Source organism: Alnus glutinosa, chromosome 2, assembly GCF_958979055.1.
Source record: "Alnus glutinosa chromosome 2, dhAlnGlut1.1, whole genome shotgun sequence".
NCBI classification, from domain to species: Eukaryota; Viridiplantae; Streptophyta; class Magnoliopsida; order Fagales; family Betulaceae; genus Alnus; species Alnus glutinosa.
The window spans coordinates 35,466,985-35,489,407 of NC_084887.1; the positions used below are offsets into that span (position 1 = coordinate 35,466,985).

At 36.0% G+C, this 22,423-nt stretch overlaps 3 protein-coding genes across 3 annotated transcripts; all 3 read left to right on the forward strand.

The window, feature by feature from the left end:
• Positions 1 to 1,950: 1,950 nt before the first annotated feature.
• Positions 1,951 to 12,796, forward strand: LOC133859774 (paired amphipathic helix protein Sin3-like 2). Its single transcript, XM_062295302.1, has 23 exons — positions 1,951 to 2,225; positions 2,898 to 3,131; positions 3,226 to 3,409; positions 3,488 to 3,586; positions 3,691 to 3,852; positions 3,944 to 4,244; positions 4,790 to 4,926; positions 5,874 to 5,949; positions 6,036 to 6,065; positions 6,271 to 6,464; positions 6,575 to 6,729; positions 7,038 to 7,165; positions 7,289 to 7,543; positions 7,709 to 8,362; positions 8,498 to 8,589; positions 8,748 to 9,359; positions 9,453 to 9,553; positions 9,639 to 9,777; positions 9,854 to 10,006; positions 10,113 to 10,276; positions 11,222 to 11,333; positions 12,081 to 12,259; positions 12,352 to 12,796. The coding sequence occupies exons 1-22, from the start codon at positions 2,149 to 2,151 to the stop codon at positions 12,216 to 12,218; spliced, it is 4,197 nt and encodes a 1,398-aa protein (XP_062151286.1). The 5' UTR covers positions 1,951 to 2,148; the 3' UTR covers positions 12,219 to 12,259; positions 12,352 to 12,796.
• Positions 12,797 to 14,239: 1,443 nt separating this feature from the next.
• LOC133859775 (uncharacterized) lies at positions 14,240 to 17,018 on the forward strand. Its single transcript, XM_062295303.1, has 3 exons — positions 14,240 to 14,455; positions 14,694 to 14,754; positions 15,866 to 17,018. Exons 1-3 carry the CDS (start codon positions 14,390 to 14,392, stop codon positions 16,723 to 16,725), a joined length of 987 nt encoding a protein of 328 aa, XP_062151287.1. The 5' UTR covers positions 14,240 to 14,389; the 3' UTR covers positions 16,726 to 17,018.
• Positions 17,019 to 20,337: 3,319 nt separating this feature from the next.
• Positions 20,338 to 21,852, forward strand: LOC133859776 (probable galacturonosyltransferase-like 10). Its single transcript, XM_062295304.1, has one exon. The coding sequence runs from the start codon at positions 20,435 to 20,437 to the stop codon at positions 21,539 to 21,541; it is 1,107 nt and encodes a 368-aa protein (XP_062151288.1). The 5' UTR covers positions 20,338 to 20,434; the 3' UTR covers positions 21,542 to 21,852.
• The last annotated feature ends 571 nt before the right edge of the window (positions 21,853 to 22,423 follow it).

Consider the following 22,423-nt stretch of genomic DNA (forward strand, 5'->3'; position numbering starts at 1 on the left):
TTGATATCAGTCTTTTGAGCACATCTTACATGCTCAAATAATAGATTCCAAATTATTAGACCGGATAAAAAAAAAAAAAAAAATCATTTGAAAAATTTTGTGCTAATTAAATTACATTTTTTATTATATTAAAAGCTATTTTTAGGTCATAGCCACCAACCACTTTTGTGATAAAGCAAGATGATCGAGCTGACAAAATTGTATTGGGGTATGTACGATGTTGGACATAAGTGTTTTTTAAATTGGGTTTAAATAAATTTATTAAATTCAATGTATAAAATTGTTATGTGTTTTTTTGAACATGTGAGAAAAATTATATGCTTCTCATATGATAAAGAAAACAGGATAATTTTATATATTGGGTCGTAGAAAATTCCTTTAACCTAATTTAAAGAAAATTTATGTTCATCTGACATTAACACGTTTTCTTACTTCTCGCAATGAATCAACACTTTTGAAATGTTAGATTTTAAATTTAATTTGGGGCTTGTTGGGTATGTGATTTTTTTTGTATTATATTTTACTATTTTTATTATATTCAAAGTTGTGAATATCGATAAAAAAAAAAAAATTGAAATTATTTTTAGATGGTTTAGAGAATCTGATACAAAATTATAAAAAAGTTGGATAAAACTTGAGTAGAATTTTAATTCAAAAACACAACACAAACATGTTTTTGAAAAATAATAAAATATAATAAAAAAAAAATTAAGTGTTACCCAAACATGACCTAGTAGGTTGCTGATTTCAATTATTGTTAACAAGTTGTTCTTTTGAAAAATTGATAAATTATTATGAATAAGGAATATGGAGTCCTATTGAGAGTTGACTTGGGCTTTACCTATGGGCCCAAAACATACAGCAAATATGAAACTACGGTCTAAATTTGGATAAATTGAGGAAACAAAAATATTTTATTAGAAAAAAATAATGCGGATTTTACACGCTATGGTGAAAACTTTTATCACCATCAATTCTAATTGTTTGAACAAATTTTTACTTTGTAAATTTATCAATCAATTCAATCATTATCTTGTCCTTTATATATATCTTTAATTTTTTTTTTTAATTTTAAGTTTTTTTTTGTGTATGTCTTAATATAAATACAAATTTATCTATGCATGTAAAAAATGAGTTTAGTACAAATTTTTAGATTATATTATATTATATATTATCAAGACACGTCACACATATCACACACATAATCTAATCTTGCTATTGTACCTAACACGTTAAACATTCATCGCATCATTATATAATATATTTTTTTTAAAATTTCATTTGCTTATCGTTATATTCTTTAGCAAGTGAGCGGCTATTACACTATATATATATATTTTAAAGTGCAAAATTGTAATTTGACAATTGAATAAGTCGGCAACTATGTTACATGTCAATCGATGATTGATTGTGATAGTAAATCTATATGCTCATTTTACAGTTTTGTCAAATAGCTTACGATAGTACCATCTTTAACGAGATTAGTATAAAATTTTTGATACCCTAAAAACTAAATGAGTTATTATATGATATTTTTGTTCTTTTTAATAGACAATAAAATGGCAAGAGAAGGTGAAGAAAGGTTGATATTCCTTACTTGAGTATTACTATATAATAGCATTTCATCCGTTGAAGGCATGGAGAAGGGGAGATTACAAAAGTGACCCTTCTTCAAGCAGGATTGAGTGATCGTTTCACAACATTCAAAATATAAATATGGAATTCAAAAAAATTAAAAAAAAAAAGGGTAAAAATATGGGCTAAAAATTTGATGTTATCTACTGTTGTGTTGGGCAGTCACATACATGAATCCCCGGCATTAGAACCATGGTACATAGAGCACCCAGACGCACCCAATTCTCTTTGTGACACGGAGACTCACGTACCAAAAGCCAAGGCCGAAACTTTTTCCATTCAACATAAATTTCCTCACCTCCCTTTATATATATATATATATATATATATATAGACTGCCTCTGCTCGATTTGCTTCTTTGTTTGCGATCAAACTGTCCCTCGTCTCCTCAGGAGATCGGTTCACTCTTCTTCTTTGAGTTTGGAAAAAATTGTTTTTTTGTGTCTTGGTTTCTTTTTTCTTCTGCTGATTTGTGATTTCGTGGTGGGATTAGTTTGTTTGCCTCTGGTGGCGATGAAGAGATTAAAAGATGACGTTTATGCTGGCCCTTCTCAATTCAAGCGCCCGTTTGGTTCTTCGCGTGGGGACTCGTAAGCTTCCTTTCTCTGTTAGCTTTGGTTTTTTTTGTTTGTTTGTTTGTTTTTGTTCGCACTAATTTTCTCTCAAGAATTGCTCTGATTCATTATAAGTTCTGTTTGGTTTGCTGGAAAGTGTTTCATGGGAAGGTGGGTGTATGTAAGCAATACTTGGTCATGTTGGTGGTTATGCTGTATTCTGTATCTTTTACCTTTAAATATGTTTCTGCTTGGTGATCTTTTATCATGGTGTTTATTGAATTTGTCTGGGGTTTGTTATCTGATTGACTTCGATCGACTAATTATTGGTTTTGAGAGGAAAAAGACATGGGTTTTCTTTACCATTATTTGAATCGTGCTCCTAGCTGCTTAATTTTGTAATGGGTTTGCCTTTTCTTATGGGTATTGTTCGGTGGAGAGTTTTCGTGAGAGAATCTTGAAGTTAATTGAGGAAAAGGGAAACTTGGATTTCTTGGGAAGAGAATTGTTCCGAGAATGATTTTTCTGTTGAAATTGGCTGAACATCTGCAGAAGATCATAAAATTGTGTGCCCTCATAGAGAGCAAGTATGGATAGTTTGAATATGTTGTATGTATGGAACAAATCTGCTATAGATTTTAATAATCTGGGATAACTCCTGGTTATTCTAATATTGTTCGAGTTTGTAATTATTTTCTGGATGTGAAGCAATGGGCAATCCCAAGTCCCAGGGGGTGGAGGAGGAGGAGGAGGTGGTGGTGGTGGCGCTAGTGGCGCTGGTGCAGCAGCAGCAGGAGGAGGTAGTGGTCTTGGTGCTGCCTCGCAGAAACTAACAACCAGTGATGCCTTAACCTATCTCAAGGAAGTGAAGGACATGTTTCAAGACCAAAGGGAAAAATATGACACGTTCCTTGAGGTCATGAAAGATTTTAAGGCCCAAAGGTAGATACATTGCACCTATGAAGTTTTTTTCTTTGATTAATGGAATGTTGCATCTGAAAGTTAACAGCTTATCCCATTGTTTTGTCTCTTGCAGAACTGATACTGTTGGTGTCATTGCAAGAGTGAAGGATTTATTTAAAGGGCATAACAGGTTGATTTTTGGGTTTAACACCTTCTTGCCAAAGGGGTATGAGATAACACTTGATGACGACGAGGCTCCTCCACCAAAGAAGACGGTTGAATTTCAAGAAGCTATTAGCTTTGTGAACAAGATAAAGGTGAAAATATCGTTTTGATGTTGAATTTTAACTAAATTGTAGTTCCTAGCAGTTTATTGATGAATTTTTTTCCTACAGAAACGCTTTCAAAATAATGAACATGTTTATAAAGCATTCCTTGACATTTTGAATATGTACCGAAAGGAGCACAAGGACATAAATGAGGTCTACAGTGAGGTAAATGTTATGGCTCTGTTTGTTGTTCTGCTGTTTTACTTTATCGGACAGTTAGTGGTTTTTTACTTTTAGTATCTTGGTGGTTTTTGTTGATCAATTTTCAGGTTGCCGCTCTTTTTGATGATCATCCAGATTTGCTGGATGAGTTCACAAGATTTCTGCCCGATACTGCACATAATGCTCCACCACCTATCCAAAACTCATTTCAGCGCCTCACTGAGCGGAGCTCTGCCACACCCACGTTGCGGCAAATGCATGTGGACAAGGTTATTTTTTATGCCTTCCTTTTTCCCTTTCCCCTTTTTTATTCTTTTCAATCAATTCTTAATGGTGATCAAAGAAATCTACTTCTTTCAGCATCGTATTCGACGGGATAGGATTGATACTTCCCATGTCGATCGTGATCTTAGTATTGATCATCCCGAGCTAGATGACGACAAAGCAACGGTGAAAATGCATAAGGAGCAGAGAAAACGTTCTGAGAAGGACAGCAGGGATAGGAGAAACCGTGATCAGGATGATAGAGAACCTGATCATGATAACAACAGGGACTCCAACTTGCAGCGCTTTCCTGACAAAAGAAAATCTGGCAGGAAGATTGAAGGATTTGGAATAAATGCAAACTTTACTCCTTATGATGACAATGATAGCTTAAAGAGTGAGTCAATAATGGTGTTTGGTTGAACAATCACAAGTACAAGCTTGCATCTATATTTGTTGCATATTATGGTTGTGTAGTTTGATTTTCTGGCTTTTACTTGAAGCAGCAGTTGTCATTTTGTTACATATCACATGATATGCTTATGATATGTACTGTCATTTTTTATACTTGGTCATCTTTGGTTTGGGCTGACGTAGGGTTTGCTAGTCAATGTCAATAATCTATTTAGATGTATACTATTGATTATCCTTAAACTGTGAAAGGCAATGTCTGCATTGTGTTATCCATTATGTGTTTGTTAAACTTCACTGGAATATACATTATATGAGGAAATGTTATGTATGTGCGGGAGGAAACCTTACTAGGCATACTTGTTAATTTTTCTTAGTCTAATATTTAATTGGGATCTTGGGACATTGACAGTGGAACTGAAAATAATAGGTCATTACTGATATCTGGTCGTTCCTAAAAAAGGGGCTTATAGTGAAATTAACATAAATATGTCAGCTTTATGATTTTCTGGTTTATTATTTTCATGCCAGGCATGTGCAACCAAGGATTCATTTTCTTTGAGAAAGTTAAGGAGAAGTTGGGCAGTTCAGATGACTACCAGACATTCTTGAAGTGCCTTCATATATATAGCAATGGAATAATTAAAAGGAATGATTTACAAAATCTGGTATGTCTTACACCATCTTGTGCAATTATTCCAGATTTTTAAAATCACATAGAGCGCACCTTTAACACATATTTTGTCATCTGCTTCTACCTCTTAACTACAGTTTCTAGTTTGGTTAATGATATTAGATGTTACAACTTTATCATAGGTTAGTTATTTTGTTCAACATTTTACTCCCTGTATAAGTTTTTGTTCATTATGTTTGTAAGTGTTTTTTTTTTTTTTTAAACGCTTAGTAGTCTTGTTAAATGTTAGCTAAATTTCTTAGGAGTTTTAATTAGAAATAGGATGTTCTGCAGGGCAGTCAGTTTTATATGGTTGTTTTTGGAAGCTGTAACCAAAACAACAGAGTTCATCTATATACCTCTTGAATTACTAGAAGAATGTCTTTTTTTTTTCTGAAATGCTAAATGTCTTTAGCTGCAGAAAAGGCATAAAATGCAGAAACCTAGACAATCGCAAAATATTTAATAGCTCAGCATACCAAACTATAAAGCGTCATATTCATGACTTATTTCCTCCGTTTTTGCATTTCTTGGTGTATAATTGACCACTCTCTTGAGGACAATATTGTGGTTCATCAGAATTTTAAAAATGACTTCGCCCCAAACTGTTGAATTTTATTTAAATTAATGATTATATTATCAAGATACTACAGTTGGTTGCTTGAATTGTAATTGAGTAATAGAGTAGAATCTCTCTTAAATATCTGGCATTCTAACAGTTGTGTTGCAGAGTTGTCACTTATTTTTCTAGTTTTTATATGTAGACACCAAATTGTTGGTAAATGTCCTGTAGAAGTCATAAAGCTGTATTGATTGTTAAAATAGCTGTTGTCTTCACTCCTAGTTGGCAATCTGATAATTGACCATTGCTGGTACGAGTTAATTACAAAATCTGTTGCCACTTGTTTAAAGTTATCTTGTTTCAAAATCTGTCCATTTCAGGTGACTGATTTACTTGGAAAATATCCGGATCTTATGGGGGGGTTAAATGATTTCTTGGAGCGCTGTGAGAATATTGGTAATTGTTGAATATTGCCTTTAGTTATGATATTTTCACTTAGGTCCTTATCCATCAGGTTGTTTCTGACCAGTATTTTATTGCAGATGGGTTTCTTGCTGGTGTTATTAGCAAAAGTAAGTAAAACGGCATATCCTTCCCTTCTTCTCTGTCGTAGAATTATAGATTTCATTAATCTCTTGGCACTGTACTTATATTTGTAATTGGAGGAACATTTTGCTCTTTTAAATGGCATAATTAACCTCCTAGATGATTTTTCCCGATTTTTTTTGTTCTTCTGATATTTTGTAAAATCTGATGTAACTAACCCGTTGATTGCAGAATCACTGGGTAGTGATGGCCATATTCCCAGATCGCTGAAGGTAGAGGAGAGAGATAAAGAGCAGAAGCGCGAAACTGATGGAGCTAAAGAAAAGGAAAGATCAAGGGAGAAGTATTTGTATAAATCCATTCAAGAGCTTGACCTCTCCAGTTGTGAACGTTGTACCCCCAGCTATAGGCTTCTGCCAGAAGACGTAATTTTTTATTTTTTTAATTATTATTTTTTTGTATATATGATTTCTTGTAGACATAATAAATTACTTCTTTAATGAAGCTTAACTCTTCGGTGCTTGTCCCTTTGCAGTATCCAATACCTTTTGCAAGCCAGAGGTCAGAGCTTGGTGCTCAAGTATTGAATGATCATTGGGTATCAGTGACTTCTGGTAGTGAGGACTACTCTTTTAAACATATGCGTAGAAATCAGTATGAAGAAAGTCTATTCAGATGTGAAGATGATAGGTAAAAGACTTGATAGTAGATCTTCCTCAGTCCTGGATTTTCGTGTTATTTCGTAATCTAGAATTTGATATGTTTTATGGGGTATTTATCTATGTTGGCATCTGAATTTATGGCACTTAAATATTATTCGGGATGAAAAGGAGTTTGAAGATGAGATTTTGAGATCTGATGTAGTTCTTCACTGAATTTCTCCATTTTCTTATTAATGCATTGTCTGCTTTTTATGAGTATTGTTATTCACCTTTCCAAGAATGGAACTTGATAATTCTGTTGTCTTTTTTTTCTTCTTCTTTTTTTTAATACTTTAGATTTGAGCTGGACATGTTGTTAGAGTCTGTCAGTTCAGCTGCTAAGCGCGTGGAGGAATTGTTGAACAGCATCAATGAAAATAATGTCAATCTGGAGACTCCTTTCCATATTGAAGATCACTTCACTGGTTTGTATTTACTAGCTAAATATTGGCCAATAAAATTTGAAGACTTATTTTACTTCCTGTTGTTTGAGATTCATACTTGTGTTTGTTTCTGACTAGGCTTTTTTCACCCTCTTCTTGTTGCAGCTCTAAATCTAAGGTGTATTGAACGTTTATATGGTGACCATGGGCTTGATGTGATGGATATTTTGCGAAAAAATCCATCTGTCGCACAGCCTGTTATCTTAACTCGCCTAAAGCAAAAGCAAGAGGAGTGGACAAGATGCCGCTCTGATTTTAACAAGGTTTGGGCTGAAGTATATGCTAAAAATCACTATAAGTCACTTGATCACCGCAGCTTCTATTTCAAGCAACAAGATTCGAAGAACTTGAGCACAAGATGTAAGTGAGCTTTAATATAAAGCTGGATTGCAAATCTTCCGTTTTTATAGAAAGAAACTGCTTATATTTGTTTCTTATTATAACTATTGTTGTATCTATTCATCAAAGAAACTATTGTTGCATCAGCTCTCCTATTCTAATAGTTCCTTCTTTTCTAATATACAGATTTGGTGGCTGAGATCAAGGAATTGAAGGAGACAAAGCAAAAAGAGAATGATTTTCTTCTGGCTATTGCTGCTGGAAACAGGCAACCCGTAGTTCCACATATGGAATTTGAATTCTCTGATATCAGCATTCATGAAGACTTGTATAAACTTGTCCAATATTCATGTGAAGAGGTTTGCTCAACCAAAGAACAGTTTAATAAGGTTATGAGACTTTGGACTACCTTCTTGGAGCCAATGTTTGGTGTTCCTCCTCGACTTCATGGTGTAGAGGGTACTGAAGATGCTGGAAAATCTAAGCTTCGTCCTATGAATTGTACTGCATCAAGCATAGGAGAAAGTGATGGAAGTCCTGGTGGTGATGCTATTATAATGAATTCTAAGCCACCAAAAGCTGCTATTAATGAGAATGTTTGCAGGACTGTAGCAAATGGAGACTTAACTAAAGAAAATAAGTATCTTGATGTGGATCATGTCCGTAGAGATGATACAAATTGTAATACTCTTTGGCCAGAAAAAGAGCAGAAGGATATAGATGTGACTGATAAAATGTCAGGATTAAACACACCAGATGAACGAGTAGCCAATTCAAATGCATCATTTGCAACTGGAGCAGAAATTAGTCATGGCAAAATCATCTTGGAAGTGACTTCAGGTATGTATTTTAAGGTTAATTCCAAAATTCGTGTCCTTCATATGCCCTAGTTTTTTTAGGATTTTTTTTTTTTGAAGTTTTAATTATGCTGATACTGGGATTTTTTTATTTATTTATTTATTTTTAAAATTCAAGGGTGTGGTGCAACTCCATCCAGACTTAGTCATACTGTCAGTCAAGACGACCAAGTATCCAAAGCTAATGCCGGTGCTATACCTTCATCAGAGGTATGAGCTTACGTTTTGGCAATTTTCTAAGTCTGCTTGCCTTCGCTAAAGTATATGACATCAATATCATAGATATTCTTTTTTCTTTTTGGGGGTTTAAAAGGGGTGTTTATTTTATTGACGATAATATGTTAGTATGCATCTCTTTGGTGCTTCAGGCAGGTGATGGTGCCAAACCAGTTTTATTGGCAAATGGAGTGATTACAGAAGGCACCAATGTTAACAGATGTCTTGAAGCATCTGTTAGGCCCTCAAAAATTGAAAAAGAAGAGGGTGAGTTATCACCTAACGGTGATTTTGAGGAAGATAACTTTGTTGTCTTTGGAGATTCTGGTGAGCTGGCTATGCCTAAGACAAAACAAAGCAGGCAATACCATGCCAGGAATGGAGAGGAGATAAATTGTCAGGATGCTGGAGGAGAAAATGATGCGGATGCTGATGATGAGGACAGTGAAAATGTTTCTGAGGCTGGTGAAGATGTCTCGGGCAGTGAGTCTGGTGGTGATGAGTGTTCCAGGGATGAGCATGAAGAGGAAGATGCAGAACATGATGAAGTGGATGGCAAGGCTGAGAGTGAAGGTGAGGCTGAGGTGATGGTTGATGGACATGCTGCTGGAGGGGATGGCATGCTGCCAATGTCAGAACGGTTCCTTTTGTCTGTGAAGCCTCTTGCAAAGCACGTGCCAGCGTCGTTTCTTGACAAAGAAAGAAGAGATTCTCGAGTTTTTTATGGGAATGACGATTTTTTTGTACTTTTTAGGCTTCATCAAGTAAGAAAACATTATTATTTAGTGTTGGTAAAATACCTATTTGTTTGTTTTCTCAGTGTGCTCAAGAGTATGTACCCTCTTTGAATTCGCCAGATACTTTATGAAAGGGTTTCATCAGCAAAAATGAATTCAACGGGTGCTGAAATGAAGTGGAGAACGTCAAATGATGCTAGTTCTCCAGATTTCTATTTCAGGTACTATAATGCTGCATCTTTAGTTCTATTTAAAATAATTACTTATGCATATTAACTTTGGCTGCATTATACGTATGTTTTGCAGATTTATGAGTTCACTGTACAATTTACTTGATGGATCTGCTGATAATGCAAAATTTGAGGATGAATGCCGAGCTATCATTGGAAACCAGTCATATGTGTTATTCACATTGGACAAGTTAATCTATAAATTAGTAAAACAGGTTTGCTCACATCTCTTTTCACTTAGTCCATCCCTTGTTTATTGGCCAAGATTCTGAATTGTAGTTCTTGCTGCAGCTTCAAACTGTTGCGGCTGATGAGATAGACAATAAACTTCTTCAATTATACGAGTACGAACAATCCCGGAAACCTGGGAAGTCAGTTGATTCTGTATATTATGAAAATGCTTGTGTCCTCCTTCATGAGGAGAACATATATCGTTTGGAATGTGTAAGTCCTTGGTGCTTAATCCCTCTCCAAACCATAATTGCATGTCCTATCTGCTTCAATAATAGATTACTATTTTATTCATGTCATCTATTTGTCCTTTATGCAGTCCTCTGCCACCTCCCGGCTGTCCATCCAGCTCATGGACTGTCTGAGTCAAAAGCCTGAGGTGTTTGCAGTTTCCATGGATCCTAATTTTGCAGCTTATCTGTATAATGATTATCTGTCAGTCTTTCCTGGGAAAAAGGAGCCACACAGCATTATGCTGCAAAGGTACTAATGTTGCAGTTCAGATTTACACATTTCAGTAATGTATCTTTTCTTTGCTCCAATTAGAGGGTACTGTTAGACTGCTGGGTTCTCAATGAGATCCCATAGGGAATACCATCTTTAGCCTTGTAGGGTTGCTGTGGGTTATGCCTCGTCAAGTAGTAGATCTTTTTGCCTGCTGGATAGGGGTTTTTGGTAAAAGTTGGAACAATATTATATGAAAGACGGTTCCATCTTGCCTTATGTGGTGTATTTGGAGGGAGTGAAATGATCAGAGCTTTGAAGACTATGAACGGACGGTAGAGGATCACTGGACAGCTGCCGTGGACTTAAACATTTCTACCTTTCATGTTTTTCTTGATGTTTTTTCTTCTACTAGCTATGGGTTTCTCTTGTATATTTCTTATGTACTTGGGTTGCGCTTTATAATAAATTGTGCTTATCAATATTTTTTTTTTTACATTGTCCAAGATCGTCCAATATTTTGCTCTGGTAATATAATAGTCTTCTAGTCTAGTGATTTCAAATAATCTTTTCTGTATGCCTTTTCCAAGCCACCCCCCCAACACTGGTCCACAACACACACACAAAAAGAGAAGGAAAATATAAGCATTTGGTTGGTGGCCAATATTATCTTTGTCCGAGGAAACATAATAGGTCGAGACTAAATTATATTCATGCTTCTATTATGTGGGGCCAATTTTTCTTTTTCTTCAATTTGCAGACATTCAGGTTACATGTATATAGCCCTTTTTGTAGTTTGAGTTTGATTTTATGATGGTGTTCTTTGAAATCTTGTTAATAAAGCAGGGTGTAACTCACTGCTTGTTGATATTTGCAGAAAGAAGCTTAAATATGCTACAAATCTGCTCTGATTTCAAGATGGTGGTTTTTTAAATCTTGTTAATCAGTAGGGTGTAACTTCTTGGTTATTATTACTACTTGCAGAAACAAGCGAAAACTTGCCAGCCTAGATGACTATTCTGCGTTATGCATGGGCATGGAGGGTATTGATGCAGTCAATGGTTTGGAGTGTAAGATAACTTGCAATTCGTCGAAGGTATCTACAATGAAATAGTAAATCAATAATAATGTCTGCTTTCTTATATTATCTTACATGTCATTTAATGTATGTCATTTAATGTTGCTCTTTTTCGAAATTCCCATTGCTATTTTATGTTTGCTGTAAAAGTCACTAGGCACAAATATTGCAGGCTTTTATGATTTGAAGCAGGAAGTCAATTGTATTAATAGTTTAAATTTTTTGAAAGTGATATAAAATTATTAGTATCGACGTAGGTTACAGTGATAATATTATTTGGTATCAACAAAGTAATACTCTGAAGAATTGAAATTATTAAAGGGCATATTCAAGCATTCTTTGGCATCGAGTCCCTTAGATGGAGGTACTAAACAGAAATGGAGGGTAAAAAGAAAAAGATAGAGGTGGTTCCATTGAGAAAATTGTTTCCCTCTTCCCTTTTTTTTCTTTTTAATTATTTAATTTCCCATATTAATGTCCTTCACGCAGGATTAAATGAGCTTTCTTTTGTAAAAACATATTAGTTAATAAGGCCATCCCATCTCAAGTGTTGTTTAATGATTAATGGCATCGGATGGCATGTAACCTGCCTGTTTTGTGTTTTCTCTTTTCTGAAGTGAGTATCCTTCTGTTGTTGAGAATGGTTTCTTCTAAATCAATGAATGAAAAGTAAAATAAAACTAGAAAAATTATGTGCATATTTTATGCATGTGTGTGTAGTTTGCTTGTGCTGGTTTTCATACTTATTGAAGTATCATGTGGCAGATCTCCTATGTTCTGGACACAGAGGATTTCTTCTTCCGTCCTAGAAGGTATAGAAGAAATTCGTCAAAAAGCACTTCTCCGTGTCGTAACGAGGCAAGAGTACAACGGTTCCGCAGATTCTTATCACCCTCATCGTAGTCCTTTCTGTGCCACTTGGTTTTGAGTAAAAAGCACTCAAGGTAGACATGAGATTCACTGTTTGAATAATGAGGAGTTCTTCCAAAGCATCACATAATAATTGGAGACTTATCCTGCTTTTACATGTCTATAGGTCTTTGGCGTGATAAAATGAGGCAACATCACTCTCGTTATTGTCTTGTTGTACTCCTATACCTACAGCTATTTGCCAAATGACTACTGAAGGGGGGATGGCTCGGGAATATATCATGCTGTGAAGTCAAATTAGTGGGCATTTATTTAAGCCATCATGTAAATAGGGTTGAGATGCATAAATATTCTGTACAAATAGATTTGTTTTGCCATTGCTCTTTTTGTAGATAGGAGCATTTCTCCTCTCTCTCTCTCTCTCTCTCTCTCTCTCTAAGCCCACATTTAACTGTGTCAAATGATGGATCCAGGTTAGATATCCAGTTGTTATCATGATGCTCGTATGTATCTCGTCTTTGAGCCCGGGATACGCGTATTTCCTCATTTTTCTGGAAATAACAATTCAAACCCCATAAATTTTAGGTGTTAAGCCAGTTTTATTGTCTAAACGTTGTATTTCAGCTCAGGTTGATGTGCTAACTAGTATTGATTTTTTTTTAATTGATCTGTGTTGTAAAAAAAAATAAAAAAAATAAACAAAGTTAACTCCAGTAATTAAAATTGATTCGGTTGCAATTGATGCTTGTTCAATCTCTTAGATCTCTTGTACTTGGCTGTGGAAGTTCCTTGTTTTTTAAAAAAAAAAAAAAAAAATTGTACTGAATTAGAGCATGGGAGAACTAAAATGTATGCAATCTGTTAATATTATTAAAAATATATATCAGAATTATATTTTAAAATAGACGCCAGTTTAATAAATTAAATTAAAAAAAAAATTAAAAAAAATTGTCCGAACAATTTTATTGGCAAGATGTGACTTAGATAACGAAGTCCTGGAGTACAGTTTTAACCAAAAAAAAATATATATATATATATATATATATATAGTCGATATATCTTTGTTCTTTTTTTTTTTTTTTTTTTTATTTGGGTCAGATATTTTTTGGTTGGTAATTGCTTCAAACACTCTACACACACTGTAGAGAATTTGGTCCACAACCATCAGGAATCGGGGCCCTCCAACGGCGATGATAAAAGACAAAATTATAAGCGGGCCCAGTCTTGATACTCATACGCCGATCTGTGGTATCTGGCCGTCCACGTGTTCTTGCCAAAATGCAACGGCCTCCTCGATGAGGCTTCCACGTTCGGCATGCCTCCTTTGTCACGCCATTTCAGCTAGGCCAGCAGGTAGAATTAATCCTAAAAAACAGAATAACCATATAAACCTTCGCTATTACCAAAATACCCTTAATGCCATGAAAAAACTATTATTTCTTCCTAAAGTTAAAACTATTAAAACAAAAATTGAAACCATTTTTATTTTTATTTTTTCTTCGGGTGCTCAACTTGATTTCATGGAATCAAAACGAGATGAAACAATTTCATTCATCGACTCGGTGTCATAAAATATGACATGACGAGGGATAAAATTACAATTTACGTATATTAAATTGATATTTGTTCTTAGAACATGTGATATTCTCATATTTATTTTTTAAAATATACATAAAAATCATATGCTTTTAAGAATAAATGTGAGTTTAATAAACTAAATAGATGAAATTTCTTTTAACACAGTTTATGATATTTCTTTGAAGAATGCAAGACATTCAAACACTTTTTTTTAAAAAAAATTTGATTCTAACATGATGTGTCACAATCTTATTAGATCTATTATTTTGAAAAGCGTGCCACAATTTCATGAGACTGTGACAGATCATGTTGAAATTAAATTTAAAAAAAAAAAGTGTTTTGGGATGTCTAACATTTATCTATGCGAAAAGGGAGTTGTAAATAAGTCACATCTCAAGGGTATTATGGTAACTGAATCTGCTACAGAGAAACGAAATACAAATAAAACAGGGTAATAAGGCTGAATATTTGGGGCGTCGAAGAATAGGAAGTGAGTGACACAGAGAGAGAGCGCAGAAACAGGGGCTTTCGTAATATCCACTCCCTCCCTATCCTCTGTTTCTCTGAGATTTTGAAATTAGGGCTTTTGGCAATTCGTTTTTAATCGTTATTCTTCTTCGTCGTCCATGAACTCCATGGGTTCTGATTCAGTCTCCGTTGCGGTCCCCAGAGACCACAGCAAGAAAAACAGGGTATATATCACCAAACTCCTAATTGCCTGTTTGGTTGCCTAGAAAATGCCGGGGAAAATAAAAATTTATTTTGAGACATTTTATTTGGTATCTCGGTTTCATTTTTCGTTTTCGTGTTTCTCTGTTATCCCGGCGACGGAACTGGAGGTTAACCGTGTTTTTCTTTATAATGTGATTGTGGTTTTCTTTTCTTTTTTGAATAATCGGAGCTCGTTCTGATTGTGTTTTGATTCTACAGACCAACAAGAAACTGAAGCAGTGCAAGCTCGATGTTCGACGCGAGCAATGGCTTTCTCAAGGTACGCCTTTGATATCTTTTTCTTTTCTTTTAATTTTTTTACAGCAATTTTTTGTTTTCTGAATACTTCGAAAGCTTTCTTTATTTTTGTTTCTCAAGGTACGCCTATGTACGGTGTCTCTTATCTTTCTTTTTATTAAAAAAATTAACATTTGATAGATGCATATTTATGTGGATCTAACTTGAATAATAGAGGTAATGTGGTTGATTTTATCTTGAATTGAACTATCAACTCCCTTAGAAATTCCTTTTTGATTTGGTTGGTTAATAAAATAATAGTATTTTTTACTTTGGTATTTTTTGGGGCTCATTCAAATGATGTTGCAATGGCACTATTGGCTTAATTAATGTGAGATCTCTCTTCTTGGAAATTAAAAACCAAGAATATGGCTCTTAATTAGTTGTCCTGACGCTTGCATTGTGTTTCAATGTAGACATTGACTAGGGAATAGGCAACTTTCGAAAATCTAGGCACGATACCATGGCTGTTTCATATGTTTTCTGTAGGAGATATGTATTTTTGTTTTCTAGACTCTGTTCATGGACGTGGAAGAACCATGTAGAATGAAATATGAATAACGGTATAACTGTGTGTTATTGTTTGCGTGTTTTTCTTCAGAATGTTTAACTAAGGCAGTCTCTTTGGCTTCTATTCACAACAATATTTGACAGGGATTTTTTTATTTATTTTTTTGTTTATTTTTATTTTTTATCACGATAGATGTCTGAAACACCAAATTCTAGGAGTGTGGAATTTCTGAGTTCTAAATTTTCACCTTTTTTTATTTATTTTATTTTTTCTCGCATTTCCTCTGTCAAATAGAGGATAAAATTTTGTTTCAAACGACTTTGGCTACTGCCTTAAGTTCAGGAGAGAGAAGATTGGTCAACGTTCTAGAGTGTCCCTTGAAGCTGATCATATTCTCTAATTCAGTTGGTGACAAGCTCAGTCCTAGTTGTGAAGCGAACTAGTGAGTTTATGATCTTTTATGTTTTTAGGAGACAAAGATGTGTGATAAAGATAGGGTTTCTGGATTAGCTTGGCAAAACTGATTAAAGTTACCATTTGCACTATTCCATTTGTTCATAATGGACTTGTGGTTGTAATGCAGTCAAGAGCAAGGGATGCAAGGTGGATTCAAATGGGAGGGGTGAGTCTCACCCATCACACACACAAATACCCAATTTGCAGAGTGGATCACTGGACAATTTGGAAATAAGGTCAAGAGGAGAGGAGAATGAGGGGCAGGGCTCCAGCATCCATAACAGTGAGTTGGAGTCCCTGATGAACATCCCAATTGGAAGCAGTTTGGATCACAATGACTCAAGTAAGGGTCTTAGTGGGAGCAGCAGCAGCAGTAGCACGAGCAGTGGTTGTTGCTCTGGAACTTTCAGCGAGGAAGAAGAGGATGATGGGTGCCTGGATGACTGGGAGGCTGTTGCAGATGCTTTGAATGCAGAGGACAATCAGCATAACCCAATTTCAGAGGCTCCTGACGAACCTGAAACTAGGCGTGAATCTTGTAATACTGGAGTATCTGACAGTAATCCTGGAGTGGGCTTTTTGGATGCAGAGAGCAGCAAAGTGGTACCTGAATCACGGGCATGGAGACCTGATGATGCTTTCCGTCCTCCGACTCTGCCGACTCTCTCCAAGCAGCACAGTTGTTCAACGAAATCAGAATGGCATTGTGGCCGTGGAGCCATCACGTGGGCATGGCAAAGCATCATGTCCCAACCTTCTTCATGTCCTATCTGCTATGAGGATTTAGACGTTACAGACTCCAGCTTTCTGCCATGTTCATGTGGATTTCGGCTTTGCCTTTTCTGTCACAAAAGAATTGTTGAGGCAGATGGGCGATGCCCAGGCTGCAGAAAGCAGTATGATCATATAAATGTTGATATGTGCTTCAGTGAAGGGGTCACTCCTTTCCGAGTTCCTTGTTCTCGCAGCATGAGTACTAGGTCTTAGAAAGGTGGTTTCTGCTCTTTGAAATATCATGTATATGCTCTCTCTCTCTCTCATGTGGTAGTCATGTTCTTCTGATTCTAGAACTTCAGTTTCCATTGAGGAAGAGAGTATATTGATAGGGTTTCAAAACATTCCAACTTTCCAAGTACTGAACTGGACTTTATGTAGTCACTCTTACCCGAGTGCTGTTCTGCGCATGTAGATGTCAGAAATATAAGCGCTTACGTTAAATACATGGGGTGGTATAGACTTTGACTTGAGAATATAAAACGAAGTACAGTTGTTTTGCCCCATTTTTCTATACTATTAATTATTGGTTTAAGACAATTTTTTGTTTTTAGTTAGTTATTTTTCGGTTTGGCAAACTTTTGTTAGAGGTGAAAGGAGAAAAGAATGGGTTGATGAGACGTAGAATTTTTTGGGAGGAAAACATAAAGAAAGTTTTTTTGTTAGTATAAATAATGGAGTTTTGACTTTTTTGAATTGAAAAGAGAGAATAATGGATTAGCTGGGATGTTTGGGTGCATTATTTTTTAAAAACAAATTCTATTGGTATTTATTGTTATTCGTAATTTTTTAAAAATACAGGTTAACTACATACTTTTTTCCTGTGGTTGCAAATTTTATTTTTTATCCATTCAGTTTTACTTTTTATCATAGGTGATACATGTGCAATGAGAAAAGATGCAAATGGTACTTACGTCTATTTTTCCATCTAAAACTAACAGAAATTCACATCAGCGTCACTTGGTACCGTTCAAAATACGACACGTGGCTATAATATATTTTTTAAGTGGTTCGGCGACCCTTAAGGGCAAAACAGGAAGTAAAAAAATTTGAGGGTTTTGCCTTGGGGGTGGCCGAAGCACCCCTGTGGCCGATTTGGGGTGGTTTGGCCACCCCAAGGGCAAAACGGGAAGCAAAAAAATTTGAGGGTTTTGCCTTGGGGTGGTTCGGCCAGCCTAAGGGCAAAACGGGAAGCAAAAAAATTTGATGGTGATCGAACCACCCCCGTAGGCCACAGGGTGGTTCGGCCACCCCCAAACTGGCCAATCTGGGGGTGGCCGAACCACTCCCACGGCCCATAGGGGTGGTTCGGCCACCCCAAGGGCAAAACGGGAAGCAAAAAAATTTGAGAGTTTTGCCTTGGGGGTGGCCGAACCACCCTCTTGTGGCCCAAAAAGGGTGGCTCTACCATTTTTTTTTTTTAAAAAAAAAAACATGGCCACGTGTCGCATTTTGAATAGTGCCACGTGGCGCTGACGTGGATTTCTGATAGTTTTGGATGAAAAAATAGACGGAAGTACCATTTGCATATTTTCCCATAGTACATGTACCACCTATGATAAAAAGTAAAACTGAAGGGGTAACAAATAAAGTTTGCAAACCATAGGGAGAAATTTTGCATTTAACCCTAAAAAGGAATTAGATTTTATCAAATTTTTATTAATTTTGTCTCAGTAAGTCAAATCATCTAAACATATTTTTCAACTTTATTTTGCCCTGGAATTCCCATAGTAAATTATGAGTAATGCTACACATCATCCCTTTATCCTCCTTTTGTCCCCCCCAAAATTGATGTGGCTCTTAAAATCACCATTGAATTTTTGATATATGACTATTGGATTTTGATCCAATTGTGATTTTAAGAGCCACATCAATTTTGAGAGGACAAAATGAGGACAAGGGGATAATGTGTAACATTACTCGTAAATTATAGTTGAATTTAGATTTTAAAAAATTGAATATCTAAACATCTAAAAATCAAACACCCAAACATTTCCACCTCAAAAGGTTTACGAGAAATGAGTTACTTTCGGTTTACGTTTCTTCACCCTTCTCTCTCTCTCTCTCTCTATATATATATATGAGTAAGGTAAGAAGCTACAATTTTTTTTAATAAGTATTTTACAATACTAATGTGGTAGTCATTACTAATGATTGGATTAAAAAAAAAAAAAAAAAAACCCAATATAAAGATTGGTTAAAATTGTCGCATTACCATTCTGAGACGCTTGTCAAATAAAAATGTAATATCTAGTATTTCTATATATATAAAGGATGAGATTTGTGTTTTAGAAGTTATCTACTTATCTCCTTTACAATTTTCAGCCTTTGCATCCTTATATGGTTTTAGGAGAATTGAAGAGAACTTGTAAGTTTGCTGCTTGCGGAGTTCTACCAAGGCTTTGTTATATCGTGGGGAAGATTTGTCAAGAACCTAAACAGCAAATTGTGTACCCAAAGGGGACAAATTATTCTTTAAAGATGTCTTTACGTGCCTCAGAAGTTTATACATCTTTTGTTTTTGAATTCAACATCAAGTTCTAACTTTAATGGAGGGCTGAAAAGGCGGGTAATTATTAACTGTTCAATAACTGCTAACTGTTTAACTGTTTTTGTAAGCGATTGGAAAGAATCACTAACCGCCTGACTAGTTCCAAAGGTAGGGGGAGGCGGTTAAACATTCTCAAACCACAAACTCGATATATAAACAAACTAATTTCAAAAATTGTTTTAACAACTATTATTTGGTCCCAATTAAGATTTTAAACTCTACTAACCCTGTAACCCATGTATCATTTCCATGTGCACATTCCATTAATTTCCAACATAAAGGTTTGTAATTCGGATAAAGATTTTCTTTGAATTGGGCTAGAATTTTTTATTTTTTAACTCAATTTATTAAACATGCATGTGTTTAAAATGTATGTAAAATTCATATATATATATATATATTTGTGATTTGCCATTTTATCAGATAACTACCTCGATTTTAAAAATATTAGAAGCAGTATCTAAAATTTTTTGATTGTCTTTTTTAGTCTTTCCTTCCATATTTAGTCAAAAAAACTTAACGATCTGCCACTTCAAAGCTTTTCAGTGCCCGCCGCATGTCCCTCATATATGCCACATCATTCTATCAAATCAGCATTACTTAAAAATAAAAATAAAAATAGAAAAGAAATAAAAACTAAAGGAGAAAATACAAAGAAAGAATAAAAAAAAAAAGAAAAAAAAAAAGAAAAAGATTGCATGCAGCATGCTCTCAGCTGTCCACGTTTCTAAATAATAATTTGGGAACGCGGACAGCTGAGCATGGGTTTCGTAAAAACTTATACCACATGGCATAATCTAATTGTATACACTTTCATGGGATGCCTCAGATATTGAAAAGACGTCCATGGCAAATAGTCAACTTTTTAGACTTGACCCTGTCCCTGCCCACTTTTCAATTTCAATCGCTACTCGCTATAGAGAGAGAGAGAGAGGGGCATGACATAATAACGTAAGACCAAAACCATTATAATTAAGAGGGTCATTATATTATTATAATCTGTTGACAGAGAGAGCACATGATCAACGCGTAAATGGGATCTGTTCAGCATGTGATCTCGCATGACGAAAACCCGAAAAGGTCCGCCTCAATTTCGTAGAAAATAGAATAAATTAAGAAGAAAATTCCAGGAGGTCTACCAGTCAGAGGAGCCAGCCAAGACGTGTTTGGCTTCCCTCCTGCCTCTTGTACGCGTTTTGACCATTCCCAAGAAGTTTCGGGTCTCCCTTGTAATAATAGATCCAGAAGGTTTCTCTGTTTCTGTTCTATTTCCACTTTCATTTCACATTTTCACCCATTGTTATAAGCCTTTTGTATATATATATTGGTTCGAAAGAATTACACAATCCCAGTTGATATTATTCTGATTTAATGTTTCTTCCTAGAGCTATTTGTGCTCTGATCATTCTAGTGTTCGCGCTTCTATCCTCTACCAATGCAGTTCGATCATTTCCCAACGAAGCACACATTGAATTGGGCAGGTATTTGCAGTTCTCAGAGGCACCGGAGTACCAAAATGAACCCAAGTGCGCCGTCGTCCTGGCCGGAAAGTCTAAGCTATTTGCATGCGACCCTTCGCTTGTTCACATCGCCATGACTATCGATTTGGAGTACTTGAGGGGCTCTGTTGCGGCTGTTCATTCGGTTCTCAAGCATGCTTCTTGCCCTGAAAATGTATTCTTTCACTTCATTTCCTCCGATTCCAGCTTGTTGACTGTGCCTGAACTTACCCGGATTGTCCGTTCAACGTTCCCTTCTCTGAATTTCAAAGTTTACACCTTCAAGGAAACCATAGTCAACAATCTAATATCATCGTCGATTCGTCGGGCTCTTGATAACCCATTAAACTATGCAAGAAGCTACTTGGCCGATATACTTGAGCCCTGCGTTGAACGTGTAATCTATCTAGACTCCGATATCATTGTCGTTGACGACATTCAGAAGCTGTGGGGTGTTTCTCTAACCGGGTCAAGAGCAATCGGAGCTCCGGAATATTGTCACGCAAACTTCATCAACTACTTTTCCGATGAGTTTTGGTCCGACCCTGAGTTTTCCGAGGTATTTGCAGGGAAAAGACCTTGCTATTTCAACACGGGTGTGATGGTGATGGATTTGGTGCAGTGGAGAGAGGGTGACTACACGAGAAAGATCGAGAAATGGATGGAAATTCAGAAACAGAGGAGGATTTACGAATTGGGTTCTCTTCCGCCGTTTCTGTTGGTTTTTGGTGGAGATGTTGAGGCGATTGATCATAGATGGAACCAGCATGGGCTTGGTGGGGATAATGTGGTGAGTAATTGCAGGTCTTTGCATCCAGGTCCTGTCAGTTTGCTTCACTGGAGCGGCAAGGGGAAGCCATGGGCAAGGCTTGATGGGAGGACGCCATGCCCAGTTGATTATCTATGGGCTCCTTATGATCTCTACAAAACCAACGACCGTCGTCATCACCACCATTTCCGAAAACAAAAAAAGCAGTAACCGACATATACATTCTTTTGATTCTTCCTACAATCTAGAAAATTCGTTTGTGTATAAAGAGATTCTTCAAATTCAAATTCGGATGAAATTACGTATATGAGATCTTTGATTTTTGTTTTTTAGTGTTTTTTTGGTTGAGACCAAATATTGGCAGTGAAATTGATATAGAGTTGTAACATTTGAAAGCAAGACAGCTTTTATTGGTGGGGGTTTAACTATCAACATCTGTGGTCGGTATCACCAGTCCATGTTCTGTTTCCGCTGATCTGTGCAAGACATCAAATATAAATCCGAACGTTTAATTGTCAAAAGCATCCAGAAGCTCCGGATTGTTTCTACGTCCAGGTTGAGCACAACTTGAGAAGCAGAAACAGTTAACTAGTTTCTTGTGAAATTGTTACACTTAAAAACACTTCTGCACGTATAAACAGGTTATCAATTGAGTGTGATGCGTATTGTCATATGCCATCCTTATAGCCAGAAAGAGAAAAATTCAGTTCAGTTTAGAAATCTCTCTCTCTCTCTCCTCCCCCAAAACCAGCTCCGCTTCAACCTCCCTCTCCCCCTTTCTTCCTCCCCATTCCTTTTCTTCTGTCTTTTCCTCTTTGCTTTCTTTTTTTTTTTCTTTTTTTTTTTTTGTGAGAAGATGGAATAAAAACCACATTCTTTCAACAAAGTAGGAATGATTCTCTCTTTTGCCTGGAATTGTCACGAAACATACTTTTTTGTCCAAAAAATGTGGGAAATGTGATCTTCACAGACCGCCTCATCGCAATCATTGTCGGTGTACATTTTTTTCAACCGTCCAACCATCATACTGCATCACCTACCGCCATCTAGGCAGCCCCCTCCTTGGCCTTTTGGTCAAAGATCTATGTCACT

Excerpts from the sequence above, each read along its gene's own strand:
- LOC133859776 (XM_062295304.1), top strand. The coding sequence starts at position 20,435 with ATGTTTCTTCCTAGAGCTATTTGTGCTCTGATCATTCTAGTGTTCGCG.
- LOC133859774 (XM_062295302.1), top strand. The coding sequence starts at position 2,149 with ATGAAGAGATTAAAAGATGACGTTTATGCTGGCCCTTCTCAATTCAAG. Across the intron at positions 2,226-2,897 it reads GGTTCTTCGCGTGGGGACTC|CAATGGGCAATCCCAAGTCC; the intron begins GTAAGCTTCCTT and ends CTGGATGTGAAG. Across the intron at positions 8,590-8,747 it reads GTGCTATACCTTCATCAGAG|GCAGGTGATGGTGCCAAACC; the intron begins GTATGAGCTTAC and ends TTGGTGCTTCAG.
- LOC133859775 (XM_062295303.1), top strand. The coding sequence starts at position 14,390 with ATGAACTCCATGGGTTCTGATTCAGTCTCCGTTGCGGTCCCCAGAGAC. Across the intron at positions 14,456-14,693 it reads ACCACAGCAAGAAAAACAGG|ACCAACAAGAAACTGAAGCA; the intron begins GTATATATCACC and ends TTGATTCTACAG. Across the intron at positions 14,755-15,865 it reads CGAGCAATGGCTTTCTCAAG|TCAAGAGCAAGGGATGCAAG; the intron begins GTACGCCTTTGA and ends GTTGTAATGCAG.